Here is a 13,904-nt window from a genome sequence, read left to right on the forward strand (position 1 = left end):
GCCCTCCTCTGGACACGTTCCAGTTTGTCAGTGTCCTTCTTGAACTGTGGTGCCCAGAACTGGACACAGTACTCCAGGTGAGGTCTGACCAGAGCAGAATACTCATTATCTCTGGAGCAAGACTTCTGCAAATAGCAAGGATACAATTTCACCTGAGCACAGAGGGCCCTTTCATGCTTAGTATTCTTGAGATTCAGTGACATATCGGCAAATTCAGGTTGTGTAATTTAACTGGATTTGGCATCCTTGAGCTACAAACCTGCTTTTTTCAACATACTTTTTGCAATTAGGAAAGTAACAGGAAAATGTAGCAGAAAGTGGGGGGTTGCAATTGCTTGATGCAACATCAAGCAAACCCCCTGCAAACAAATCAGAACGAAGGCTCAGTATACTGATGTGGTATAACCTCTTGCTAATTTTGGGCAAAATGTGGATGAATACTCAATAAGGTCATCTGAATTCTGAATGAAACCTGAGATTGTAATGGTTTTCCTGCTCTGAATGATGCTGAATTATCCTTAGGTATAAGGGTTAGATGGGACGTGAGAACTTTGTGTGAGGACCTTTGCCTGTGGTCAACAAAGTCTACATTTATGAATATGGATTCATGGAAAATGATGAAACAAGAGAAATCATCGCTCAGTCTGCACTGGAGTCTTTAAGGACCAAGAAAAAAACTTTCTCAATTATGGCATTTGTGCATGTCAAGAAACAAAAATGCCCACAATGCAAGGATAGCTCTACTGCACACCCACACATGCACAATTTATTCAGATGCCCTCTTGTTGTGGGCTCTCTGGTGGCAGTGTAGACAGTCAAAATAGCAGAGGCAGTTGAACACAGGTTCGTAGTTTATTGACACACTGTAAGCACAGCACAGTCTTGCTCAAGATATTGTTTCACAGAGTGCATCATACACAGAGTCTGGAAAAGCACCACTTGGAACTAGAGATGCAGCTTAGGCTGTGGCGTGAGAGCCATGCTGAAATTCTCAGCCGCATGCAAGCATTGGGAGGGCTGTGGAGTGAGACTAGGGAGCCAACTTCTTAGGCTGCAATCAGAAAGACAGAAGTACCATTGCCGTAAGACCCACCACTTTCTAAATCAGCCTTCCCCAATATGGTACGTGGTGGATGTTTTGGACTACAGCTCTTGTCAGCCCCAGCCAGCAAAAATTGCTCTAATGGGCATATTCCAGGTCACAGCCTGAAGGTTATCCTGATTCAATTTCAGAATGCTCTCCAGGAAAACCAGTGTCTACTGACCAAATGATACATAAAATGCATTCATGCATTCTTTGTTATTTGTTATCCACTCTCCCCCCAACTTAAATGGCAGGTGCAGGGGAGTCTGATAAGGACTGAGGCCATGGGGGGGGTAGGGAGGGGGCATTTAACCTTTTCTTCTCCTGCATTATGCTCTTGGGCTAGATCTAGACACATTAAAGAAGTGTTTCAATTTAAAGAGTTGTAAATTTAAACAGGGGAAACAGGTAGAGAAAAATGGGACTCCACATCACCATCTAGTGGCACAATGTTATATCGCATATACAATGCATAGACAGTGGTACCTCTGGATGCGTACGGGATCCGTTCCGGAGCCCCGTTTGCATCCAGAAGCGAACACAACCCGCGTCTGCGTGTGCGCGATTCGCGATTCGCCGCTTCTGCGCATGACGTCATTTTGACCGTCTGCGCATGTGGCGAAACCCAGAAGTAACACGCTCCGTTATTTCTGGGTCGCTGCAGCGCGCAACCTGGAAATACTTATCCCAAAGCTACTTCAACCCGAGGTATGACTGTACCATAAATCGCTTTTTTTTTACCAGTCTAGCTGAATCCTGGGTCCAATGAAAGTAACATCTCAAACCTGCTAGTATTTCCAGGAGGAAAACTGCCATTGGTGCCAATGGAAGAGACATTGATTTTCAAGTTCTCGTCATTCAGAGAACCATTCCCACATTTGCAGAGGAAGCCCAGGCTCCAGGCCAAAGAACTAAGCCTGTTGCCCTTGATCCTGGGACATATTCTTGGGCACAGTCTCAATCCATGTAGGGAACTGGCCAGGCTTGCCAGATGACAAACCCCCCCCCCCCCATGAAAGTATGCTCTACAGTATGTACTTCTCCATCTTTCTCCTGCAGTTACAGATCGCAAGGAAAGCTGCCGTGGGCCGTTGAGTAATAATCCCTCTCCTTGAGGAATCCCAGAGTAACAGCACAGATTAAAACCCACTGCCCTTAAGAGATGTGTGAAGTCCAACGTTTTCTGCAGGGGGCCAGTCCACTGTCCCTCAGAACTTGTGGGGGGCCGCACTATATTTTTTTGGGGGGGAATGAACAAGGGACAATGAGTGGTGCATGAAAGGGCTCCGGAGAGGGGCTGCTTTAAATGGCGGACGCTCAAGAGGGGCGCTCAGCCAACCGCGGCTCCTGTGTCTTGCAAGTGGCAGGGGCTGGCGGCAGAGGGACAATGAGTGGCATGTGAAAGGGCTCCAGAGAGGGGCTGGCACCAGCGAAGCCCAGCCCCCTTCCTCCTCTAGGCAGGGCGGGGAGAAGCCAGGAGGAGGGAGGGAGGAGGTCTGACGCCGCCATGGGAGGAATAGGGAAAGAACGTGCGCATGCTGGCAATCCACGCGGTGATTCCCGGACCGCCCGTGGGCTGGATTTAGAAGGCAGTTGGGCCTGATCCGGCCCACAGGCCTCAATTTGCTGAGCCATGGTCTATACCAAAAGGCAGGTGCTCTTGGGAGTTTCAGACCAGACTCTTTCCCAGTCCTTCCTGAGATGCCAGGGATTGAAGGAGGGGCTTTCTGCACTCAAAGCAGATTCCCTACCACTAAGCCACGGCCCCGATGGAGGGCTTGCAAGGGCATTTGACATGGAGCTGGCAATCTCAGCATGTCTTAGCTCCACATGACAGGAAAAGAACAGGGAGATGATTGGCAGGCTAAGCCTCTTCCCAATCCTGCATTTTATGAATTTTTAATTATGGGATGTGTTCATGAATGTAACTGACATACTTCATACTTGGCATGTGTTTTTTCAGAGATGTGTCTTTTTACTTACTCCATGTTTGCCTACACAGGCTAATGGCTGACTAGGGGCAGACCCACCACATCCATTTAAAGCATATCCAGCCAACATTTAAAACACATGACTTCCCCCACATATTCCTGGGGAAGTGAAGTTGGGAAAGGATGCCAGGAATTGTGGCTTTGTGAGAGGGAAGCTAACGTTCTCAGAATTATTTGGAGGCGCTCAGGTGCTTTAAATGTATGTTAGATGCCCTTTAAATGTAGTGTGGATCTGTGCTTTACCTGGTCTAGAACACACCCACATGCTCTTACCTGGGTTTCTCACCCAGCTTGTGTATCACATCAGCTGCTGATGGTCTGCACTTTTGAAGTGGATCTTTTGCTGCTACCTGCTCTCTTTTGTCCACTTGAAAAGGCTCTCTCTTGCTCACTCTCATTTTAATAGAATCCTGCAAAGTGTAGATTTGTTGAGGTTACTGAACTCACAGAGCTACCCTTCCCATGGTATAATAGTGCTTAAATGGATGGTGTGGATGTGACCCAAGTGGCAGGTGATGGGAAAACCCCCTGCTGCCAGTCAAAGGATCAGAGAATCCTAGAGGGCATAGATGGCATTTGATCTGGTAGACTGAAAGTTCCTCTCCCATGCTTTCTTATGAGGATATTAAAATTATTCAATCTTTTATCATCCATCAACTAGTTAGCCTAATCTCAATCCAATTATGCAATGTTACAATTCTGATATTGGGAAGGAAAATAAATAAAATCTCCTCTACCTAATTCTCCCAACCAGCATTCCCCTCTTTAAGATCAAGTACATTAATTTAAGACAGCTAACTGAGGTTTGACATTTATTTTCTCATCATTTAATTGGTTGGTTCAGTGAAGAGATTTTATATGGAGAGAGCCTAGCATCACCCAATTCCCCCACCAATGGTGCAGTCCAGGGGCAATTTTTGCACAGGATGAACTCAGTAGACTCAGTAGACTGAGCCTGTGTCAGTCTGGGCTGCGGCTGATGGGAGCTGTAGTCCAAAACCTCTGGGTGGCACCAGGTTGGCCAAGGGTGCTATGGTACTCCTCACCTCCTCTGCACAGGGGGAGCAATCAGTGTTATGCACCCTTGGTGTTTGGCAAACAGATTCTGTGTGAAGATATGCCCTCGGATTTCTTAGCATAACACAAAGCTGGAAAGAGTCAAGGACAGCTGAATTTGCCTCCCAACAGCCTCTAAGTAAATACAGCATTCCCAGGGGCAGGTGTCACACTTTCCATCAGAAAGGTTGAAATTTGCAGTGCAACAGGAAGGGGGAAGGGGGAGGAGAGGAAATTGAAAGCTAGTATAGAAAAAGCCAGGGTTCTTATTACTCCATGCTAGCAGCATTCACGGCACGATACCTGCAACAGCACACAGCAATCACCACACAGCTGGCCGCACTGAACATCTGGACACTCACTTGTTCATTTTGAAATGCTGCCAAGAATAAAAACTTATCTGCAGCCCTGAAAGCCAAGCCTCCCCTGCCAAAACCTCTTTGCTTTAAAACCTGATTTACTGCCACGTAATAATATTTATTTTAACAAAAAAACATTCTCTGTTAGGACTTCCTTGAGCACACCAGTCATTTTGCAAAAGGCTTGAATCCAGGCTTGAAGTACAATCTAGACAGCTTTGCTGATAGGTTTGTTGTGATAGAGTCCTCCAAAATGAGTGAGGAATGTAACACAGAAGTGCAATATATACCAGACATCCTTGGTCTAGCTGTGGGATTCCCTGCAGACCCTCTCGGGTGCTGAGATCAGCAGAGGGGGCCCTCTTGGTAGTCTCTCTGCCCTCATAGGCTCAGGGGCTGGTGGACCAGGAGAAGACCTTCTCTGTGGTGGCCCCCTGCAGTGGGACTCCCTCCCCACAGAGGTCCACCTGGCACCTTCATTATGCAGCTTCTGGAGAATGCTGGACATACCTCTTTCCTGTGGCTTTTTACACTTGAAGTGTATATTTTTAGGACCCACCTTATTTTTGTGATTGCAAATTGTTTTAAACTGTTTTTAATATTGCGTGTGAATGTTGTAACCCACCTTGGGACCTTTGGGCGAAGGGCAGGTAATCAACAACAACAACAACGCTTTCCCCAACCTGGTGCCTTCCAGGTGTTTGGGGAGTACATCTCCCATCAGCCCCAGCTGGGCACAGCTCCAGCTGACAGTGCTTGTGATTGATTGCTGATGTACCCTCATGTATTTTTCAGCCAATGAGATATTTTGCAGGAATACACTCAGTACTACACACTGGCTACATGGAGAACTGTTGATCCTTCTGCATCATCCATCCAAGAGGATTATAATTTGCTTTCACTGTCTGCAAAAGAGACTTCAGTTTGCCTTGTCATTCAGCAACCAACAAGACAACCCCATCTGAGATGGCCCCAAATGTCTTATTTTCAGGACTGTTTCTCATATGGGACTGGAGGGCATCAGATTGGCAAAAGCTGAACACCGTGAAGGTGCCTTATATTCTACGGTGTCTTGACCCAACTCCAGAATCATCTCCTGTTTTTGAAATTACTTGGATTTGGTGACTGAGGGATTGCTGTCATCTAAAAGGTGGCTTTCAAGACCACCATTGGCAGATAGTGAGGAAAGTGGTTGGCATCTGGTTTCAAATTCTTGTTCCTCCATGGGCAAGTCACTGCCTCTCCCAATCTATATTCACTGAGCGTGAGGCTATCAGTGGCTGCCATGTTCTGCCACTGTGGTTGGAGACAGTCGGCCTTTGCACACCAGTTGCATGGAATGAAAAGTAAGGAGAGTTCTGTCGCACTCACGTCTTGCCTGTTGACTTCCCATGGGCAACTCCTTGGCCACTGGAAGAATAGGCTGATGATCTAGATGGGCTCTTATGGTCCTTTCTCCTCAAGATTTCTATGAGGCTCACCTTTCCATGTAGATTCATCTGCTGTTATATTCATCGGAATTATTCCTGCAGAATCTCCACACACAGCGAAGGATTTTGGGGGCTGCAGTCTAAAGCACACTGGGTGGGATTCCACACTAATACGATTGTCCATCCATGCAAGCATTTCTGCTTGCCAGACAGAATTATCTCCTTTCTTCTCCACCCATCTTCCAGAGAGGATTTGGGGGAGGCAATGGGGTGAAAGGCCCTTTGCTCTAGCAGGAGTCCTTGTGATCGCTTCTGCCAGCATTCCAGGCTAGTCGACTCTGGCCCAGTGTGAGTTTATGGGCTAGCCTGCCCATATCTGTTTGGCCTTGCTATGGTTCCAGATCACAGACAAGCTGCCTTTTAGAGAAACCTGGCAGCCATTACAGATCTTTTTGTCCAAGGCTTCCTAGCAGCTACACATGCTGAAAACCCACAAGAATGGCAAAATGCATTGCAGATCTGCAGAAATCTGCAGCCCACTGAGCCCAATGGTCCCACTTAGCCATACATGGAGGCTCAATAGAGGCCTGATGAACTCTCTGGCTTTGCTGCTTCCTGGGGGGGTGGGGATCGGAGGGGTGTGTGTGATAGAGAGAGACAGACAGACCTGCCAGGTGACATGTAGGGGGTGGGCTATGATCTTCATGGTAGACAGACACTCCAGGGTTCTTATAGACCAGCTGACTCCTCTCAGCCCCAGTTGGGCAAAGGCTGTTTATAGGTTCAGAAGAACCACAGAAAAGTTGCCACCCAGTGGCCTTCCATTTCTCTCTGTGTGCTCACAAGTTGTTTTTCTCAAGTTGTGAGCGCTCCTTTGGAGTATTCCCTTTGAATCTGCCTGTGGGGTTGGGGGGGGGAGTTCTCTGCAAAATTCAACAGTCGTAGACTTTTACCCCAATGCAAAATGGAATCTCTGCTCATCACCAGCCATATCTTACATGCCAACTCAGCAAAAATAGAGACACTAACCGAATGGAAACCCTCTTTCCTCCTGGCTGTGGGGAGACAAGTGGATAGAGAAGTTCTCTTCCTCCTCACACAATACTAGAATCTGGGACTATTCAAAGGAGCTGAATGACTGAAGATTCAGGACCATGAAAAGAATGCACATAGTTCAAATATGGCATCTGCTCCCACAAGATGTTGTGACGACACCAACGTGGATGGTTTGAAAGGAGGACCAGACTAATTCATGGAGGCCCAGGCTCTCGGTGGCTCCTGGCCCTGATGGCTGCCTTCTCCTCTGGCTCTGGGGGCAGGGTGTCGCTGAATCTACGCTCCTGGGAATCATCAGCAGGGAGGGTATTGGGGCACTCAGGTCCTGCTTACGGGTTTCCCAGAGGCCTGTTTCTCTCTGTGAGGACCAGATGCTGCATGAGATGCGCCTTTCGCCTGACCCAGCAGGACTCCTCTCATGTTCTTAATGGCTGTGCTGGCCTGTCTTTGTGCCAATGCCCTCTCAGGTTGCCCTGCATCAAAAGGAGCAGTGTGCAAGCAGCTCTCTTGGAAGGCAAAATATTCGCACGCACACACGCAGCACAAGAAAACCCAAACAAATCAACGGAGGTGGCCTGAGCCTGAAGCGCAGACCTGAGCCGGGGGGGGGGGCGGGGGTTGAGCAGGTCTAGCCTGTCTCAGCAGAGCAGGTTCTTGGTGGCTGAGTGAAGTCAGGGGCAGGTTGAGACAGAGCTGGGGAGTGGCTGCAAAGGAAGTGCTAACACCTGTCAGGCCAAGCCTGAGATTTTTGCTTTTACCCCCACATTCCTTTGACTCTTCTTTCCTGTTGCAAGTAGAGCAGTTGCTGCCCCAGATTGGCTGTAGGCAGAGAGCACGGTCCAGCGCTTAGCAGCTGCAGACGTGGCCAATTACCTGCTGCAGGACTGTCAGCTGCCAAAAGCAGCCTCAAGAGAGCTGCACCTGGAAGCAAAGGAACGGGGTGGGGGTGGCCCTTGCATATCCCTCCCCACTCCAGCCAGGGGGAGAAAAGAAGAGAGTCAGATGGAAGGGAAAGGGTGGAGCAGCCCTGTCCCCCTATTATGCCATGGCCACCAGGCTGCTTTTGGCTTAAATCATACTTTGGTGGGGCTGCATGTCATCTGGCCCCCTGGCAAGGAGCCGCTCTCCCGCTCCCTGTGCTGCCATGGTCTCAAAAGACAGTCGCGTGAGGACACACAGCCTGGCCCAACGTGGGCAAACTGGATTCCTCTGCCAGTCCAGATAAGCAGGGAGACTAAGCAAGGCTGGGCTGCGTGACAGACGAGGGAGACAGGCTGGGAGCCTCTGTGCCGCTACCAGCCACCAGCATTCCAGTCCTCTTTGAGGCTGCGCCAACAGGCCTGCTGGAGCCTGCCTCTTCTCTCTCTCTGCCCTCTTTCCCCTCCTCCAACTGCTTCTTTTATTTCATCAAAACACATAAATGATGTGAAGCAATAAGATGTCGCACCCAGAGGAAGTGAAGGGATCTACCTGTGATTCTCTTTTCCCTGCTGGGAGCCCCAGAAATATGACGCATCATCCAAGGCTTCCCTCCTGCATCCCTTTGTCTGTGCAAAACACAGACTAGTTCTGCACATCACAAAACCTGATTGGGGGGGGGGGGAGTTGTGCCAGCTGAATATGTGAGCTTCCCCCCAGAAGGAGGGGGTTCTCCCCCTCCAGTCTTCCATACACACAGAAGGCTGCAGATCAGGGGTGAGCCTCCTGCCGCTGCTGGACTGCAGCGCTCCCCACTCCCTGCCAGCATGATCAAGGGCAGGGAGAATGGGAGACGCAGGACAGCAACGGCTGGAGGGCAACAGGCTCCCAGGCTCTGCTGTAGACAAGGGAGGGAGACGTGGCAGGAAAGGCCTCTTGGGTGGGACAGTGAGCCTTCGGGAGCGGAACAGCCAGTGGAAATAGGGTGGTAAAGAAGTCGAGACGGCTCCCACTTGGGACCTGTTTCAGAAGGCAGATCCTTTATCACACTGGCCAGAGTGTTTGCTGCATGTGCAGTGAAATGCCCACATTGAGTTTGAACAGGGTGAGGGGCACAGAAGGCAAGCGGTCTTTCTCCCTATAGAGAGAACCCAAGAAATCTAGGCTGACCTTTCACAAGTAGACCCACTGGTTATCTTGCTGGAAGAGTAGGGCCCTGCAGAGCTGACTCCACCCACCTCTCTCTAGCTCAGGATCTTATTTACAGTGGCTCTATGGAAGCATGCAAGGGCTAAAGAGATGGATGCAGTGAGGGGCCCACTTCTCTAGCAATGGGGAGGCGGTAGCTCACAGCTGGCCACGTCACTGCCAGGGGCCTTTGGTCCACAGAGATCTCTCGTATCCCTTCCCTTCCCCTCCCTAATCCACCCCACCCCCTCCGGTCTCTAGCGCCCCACACTGATGTTGCACGTCTTGCAGCTCGGATCCTTCTTGGCGTCGGCCGTCGAAAGGCTCATGAGCTGATGGCCGCTGATCTCCCCCAGCACCCCTAGGCTGAGGTCAACCGGCTCAGTGTAGATGATCTCCAGGATGATGTCCTGGGCATGGCGGTAGACCAGCTCGCCCTCCTCCACACAGCAGGTCAGGAACTTGTTGCCCGTAATGTCCAGCTGGGGCAAGCGCTCCTGGCAGAAGTTGTCTCCAGGGGACCCCTTGGGCGCCAGCACCAGGATGACATAGTGGTAGGCGGTGTACATGCAGTAGAAGTCCGCAAAGTAGAGGTTGGTGTTGGGGCCAAAGAGGCGCTGGGCAGGGATCTGGAGGCGGTAGCGGCCGTAGGGGGAGTCCTGCGGGGGCTGCCCTGTGTTGAACTCGGTGTTGCAGCTGAAGAAGATGCCATGCAACATCCCGCTGGTGGGAGAGCCGTGGCTGCCACTGTTGTCCTTCAGGTAGGGCTTCATGACATTCCCACTGTGAATTCTGGCCAGGAGGGAGAGGCAGACAGTCAGCCACAGGGGGGGGGGGGAGAAGCAGCAGCAGCAGCTGCGGTCAGGACAGGCCTTAAATGTAAAGAGCCCTTCTGACTATGCCCCACCCTGAATTACAGGAAGTGACCTCAGGAAGGTGGGAGGGGATCATCAGGGCTTTCTTATTTTATTGTTACATGAAAGTTATTTATTTATTTCATTTATATGCAGCATGTATCTTCCAAGGAGCTCATGGTGGTGGACGTGGTTCTCCCCCCCCCCCCCATTTCATCCCCACAACAACCCTGTGGGGTAGGTATGGCTAAGAGTTGGTGACTGGCCCAAGGTCACCCAGTGAGCCTCATGGCTGAGTGGGAATTTGAGCCCTGCTCTCCCGGGTCCTAGTCTAGCTCTCTAACCACTGTACCACACTCTGGAGCAGGTGAAGCAACCTCTGACCCTCACCCTTAGTACTTCAACCTAGCTCAGGGAACAGGAGTGAGAGGCAGTGGGAAGCAGTGGTTCAAAAGTTTTAGACTAGGCCTTGGGAGTCCTGGATTCAAAAGCTTACTCAGTCGTGAAGCTCACTGGGTGACCCTGGATCCTTTGTGATCTCTCAGCCTGACCTACCTCACTGGGCTGTAGAGAGGATAAAAGTGGGTGAGGAAGGGAGATTTATGCATCATGCTCTGAGCTCTTTGGAGGAAGCGAAGAAAGAAAATGTATTTCTTTTCATTTTTTAAGTGTATTATGTAATGGTCACCATGTTGGCCTAGATCCAGGGAGGTCAGGGTTCAGTTTCCTATGCAGCCTTGAAGCTCACATAGACTAACCTACCTTACATAATAATAATAATAATAATAATGACAATAAAGATATTATTATTATTATTATTACAGGATTGTTGTGAAGAGAAAATTAAGGAGACTGAGTTCCTTGGAGGAAGGATGGGATAAAATGGTAATGTAATGACTGGAAACCTTGATCAAAATGGGGGAGTAGCAGGAATCCAGAGGCCTGACCTGTATTCTCAACTCTGGTGGAGAGTCTGAAATGGATTTCACCTTTAAGACAAGACAACTTGGGAAGGTGAAGAATTGCAGCTTATGACTGGGCAGTTCTTTGTGAGGGTCCCCACCCTCACCCACTTTCTATGATCCCTAACTAAAAGGGAGACTCTAGAATATACGTTGGGGTCAGCAACTGGAGACCCCAGGTCCAAATCCAACTCTCTGACGTCATATCGGATGTCCTAGCACACCTCTGCCCAGTGCCATTGTCAGAGGGAGAAGAGGGATATGGGCAAACGATAACCGTGACAACGGGATATGGCAACTTGGTGTGGAGGAAGGGATGGGGCACCAGCATCCATTTCCTGCCACTCTGGTCCCCATTCACACATGGCTTGAAAGCCCTTACCTGACATGCTGGAAATATTCCTTGGTGTGGTTCCGATAGAAGACGGAGAACCTGAGCATCCTCCCTGCGATGAGTTCCGCTTTCTCCTGCAGCTGCGCCAAATGCTCCTTCGCATAGTCTGCAGGGGACACCAAGGGGACAGGGTTTCATCAAATTCTCGATCAATTGCCACATGACCAATCTCCACCTCTCTTCAGCCCCTGCCCCAATATATCCCTATCCCCTTCTTCTTCTTCTTCTTCTTCTTCTTCTTCTTCTTCCCACACCTGGATCTTTTGCCTCCAGCCAGTTCTCTTGCTTGTCACCCCCACCCACCTCACCTGCTCCGGGCGTCTTGCAATGGCATGCCTTTTGCCTCCCACTCGGAGATTCTTGCTTCATCGCGAAATCTGGATTTACTACCTTTCAGCACCACTCAGCCTGTTCCAGCTCCCATCAAACAAGGCCCTGCCTTTTAGCTAGCCCAAACAAGTGTGTGTGTGTTTATTATAAAATCTCTCTTATTCCTTAAACTTCAAAACATACAGTACAGTGGTACCTCGGGTTACATACGCTTCAGGTCACAGACTCCACTAACCCAGAAATATTACCTCGGGTTAAGAACTTTGCTTCAGGATAAGAACAGAAATCGTGCACCAGTGGCTCGGCGGCAGCAGGAGGCCCCATTAGCTAAAGTGGTGCTTCAGGTTAAGAACAGTTTCAGGTTAAGAACAGAACTCCGGAATGAATTAAGTACGTAACCAGAGATACCACTGCAATGGCCCACATTCCCTTTCCCATCCATGCAAGTAGGTCTTTTGAGACTGCTTAAGTGCTTTCAGACAAGGCACCCGCTTGTAGGCCGTAGTGTTGTGGAGCAGAAATGTGGAGGAGTGCAGAACAGGCACTCTTTTTCCAGAGCAGGAGTGATGGCATTCTCTTCTGGAGCACCACAGTAATTAACAAACCCTCCATAGGGAAGAAGTGATATTGAGTTTTACTATTGTTAGTTGGCAGAAAGAAGTCAGAGATTAAGGAAAATAATCAAGAAGAGCCTGGATACTTCCTTCCTTTTTCTTGACGGGATTCCTACCTCTTGGCACGAATGTCTGTCCTTCTATTTAAAAGCTAAAGCCTGCATTTCAGCTGGCTGAATAGCTTTCCTTAAAGCTCAATGTATTTACAAATTGAACCTATGCAGCCAGCATCCCTGAGTTCAATGGCATTTACACCCAGATAACTATGCACAGGACTTAAGCCAAGCCACAAACAATAGTGAGATGTGTTATTTTATCTCCAGTCTAATGACAGGGACAGTCATGATAAGCTTCTGCATTTCAAAAATTCACCATTACACTTTTAAAAAGCAAATTGCAGACATTGGGGTGGTTGGTGGGTGAGAGCGATTTGGATTGGGACCCAGGTGCAAGGCAGGGGGGGCTCTCACTGCAGCAGTCCTGAAATGGATCAGGGCCCCCACACCTGCAATTTGCTTTGTGCGGCAAAAGCTTTCATTGAAGGGAAAAAAACTTCCCTTAAAAATGAGTGCCTAGGGCCTTGTCAGCTATCTCAATTCCTTTGAACTTAGTGGGAAGTGGAATAAATTTATCTCTTAGGGCTCATTCAGACTTCTGCTTTCTAGGCACGGGAAAAGTGGAAGTGTGGATGAGCCCTTAGTGAACAGTTGGGTAAAATCCTGCTTGCCAGCTTTTCCTCCTGTCTAGTGGTGGGGAAGCTGTGGCCCTCCAGATGCCCTGGGACCCCAACTCCCACCAGCCAGGGTGGCCAGGCAGCATATGGAGAGCCACAAGTGCTGCATCCCTGTTGTATCTTTTTCACCCATAAAAGTCAGAAGCTTCCCTTTTAAAAATAAGAACAAAAATTTCAAGGTGTCTGGGGTATATAGAAGAGGCCTCCCTGTGGCCGTGACTCCAAGACGTTGCCATCGAGGTCAGCAGGTTTCCCAGGAGAGAGCAGCTCTGGGGGCTGCTGTCCCCCTGAATTAGGCCCCCTGCACAGCCCTAGCACCTCTGGCGCAAAAGATCCTTTGCCTGGCCTCCCTTGCCTGGGAGGCTTTTAAACAGAGGCAGGAGGGCCATCTCTTAGGGATGCTTGAGCTGTGACTCCTGCCTTGCAGGAGGCTGAACTAGATGAGCCTGGCGGTTCCTTCCCACTTTATGCAATTCTATGATTCTGCAGTTCTATTATTCTCTGATTCTAGCATGTATTTTATTTATCTGCTGATTTATAAGCTGCTTTGCAACCCAAGCTACTTAAGTAGTGTTCTGTAAGACAAAATAACATAAAATACGGAAGAATACAAATTCAATGATTTAATTTTCATTGAAATGAATGACAGTGTTTCTGCAGTTTTGCAATCAATAGTCCTTAACACTCCTGGTTCAAACTTCCGGAAAAGCCTTCTTAAAGCAAAGGGACCTTCAATAGGCACCTAAACATCAATCTACCTGGCACTTGTCTAGTTGGTAACTGAGTCAGAGGGCTGCAACAAAAAGAGCACACTTTCTAGCAACATGATAACCTCCAGATCAGGGTGAGGAACCTCCAGCCTGCAGACCAAACCTGGCCCCCAGGCCTCTCTGTTTGGCCCGCAAGGCCATTTACAGGAAGCCATGCCCCCCACC

The 13,904-nt window shown here is 49.2% G+C and overlaps 1 protein-coding gene across 2 annotated transcripts in view; it reads right to left on the bottom strand.

The window, feature by feature from the left end:
• Positions 1-833: 833 nt before the first annotated feature.
• PHYHIP (phytanoyl-CoA 2-hydroxylase interacting protein) overlaps positions 834-13,904 on the bottom strand; it is a 46,846-nt gene continuing 33,775 nt past the window's right edge. For both annotated transcript variants that reach the window (XM_083713783.1, XM_083713784.1), the window contains exons 4-5: positions 11,281-11,398; positions 834-9,874 (exon numbers count right to left, since the gene is read on the bottom strand). In XM_083713783.1, coding sequence (XP_083569909.1) covers positions 9,340-9,874; positions 11,281-11,398 — 653 coding nt within the window. In that variant the 3' untranslated portion in view covers positions 834-9,339. The remainder of the gene's footprint in view (positions 9,875-11,280; positions 11,399-13,904) is intronic.

Source organism: Podarcis gaigeae, assembly GCF_964106915.1.
Source record: "Podarcis gaigeae genome assembly, chromosome: 15".
Classification (NCBI taxonomy): Eukaryota; Metazoa; Chordata; class Lepidosauria; order Squamata; family Lacertidae; genus Podarcis; species Podarcis gaigeae.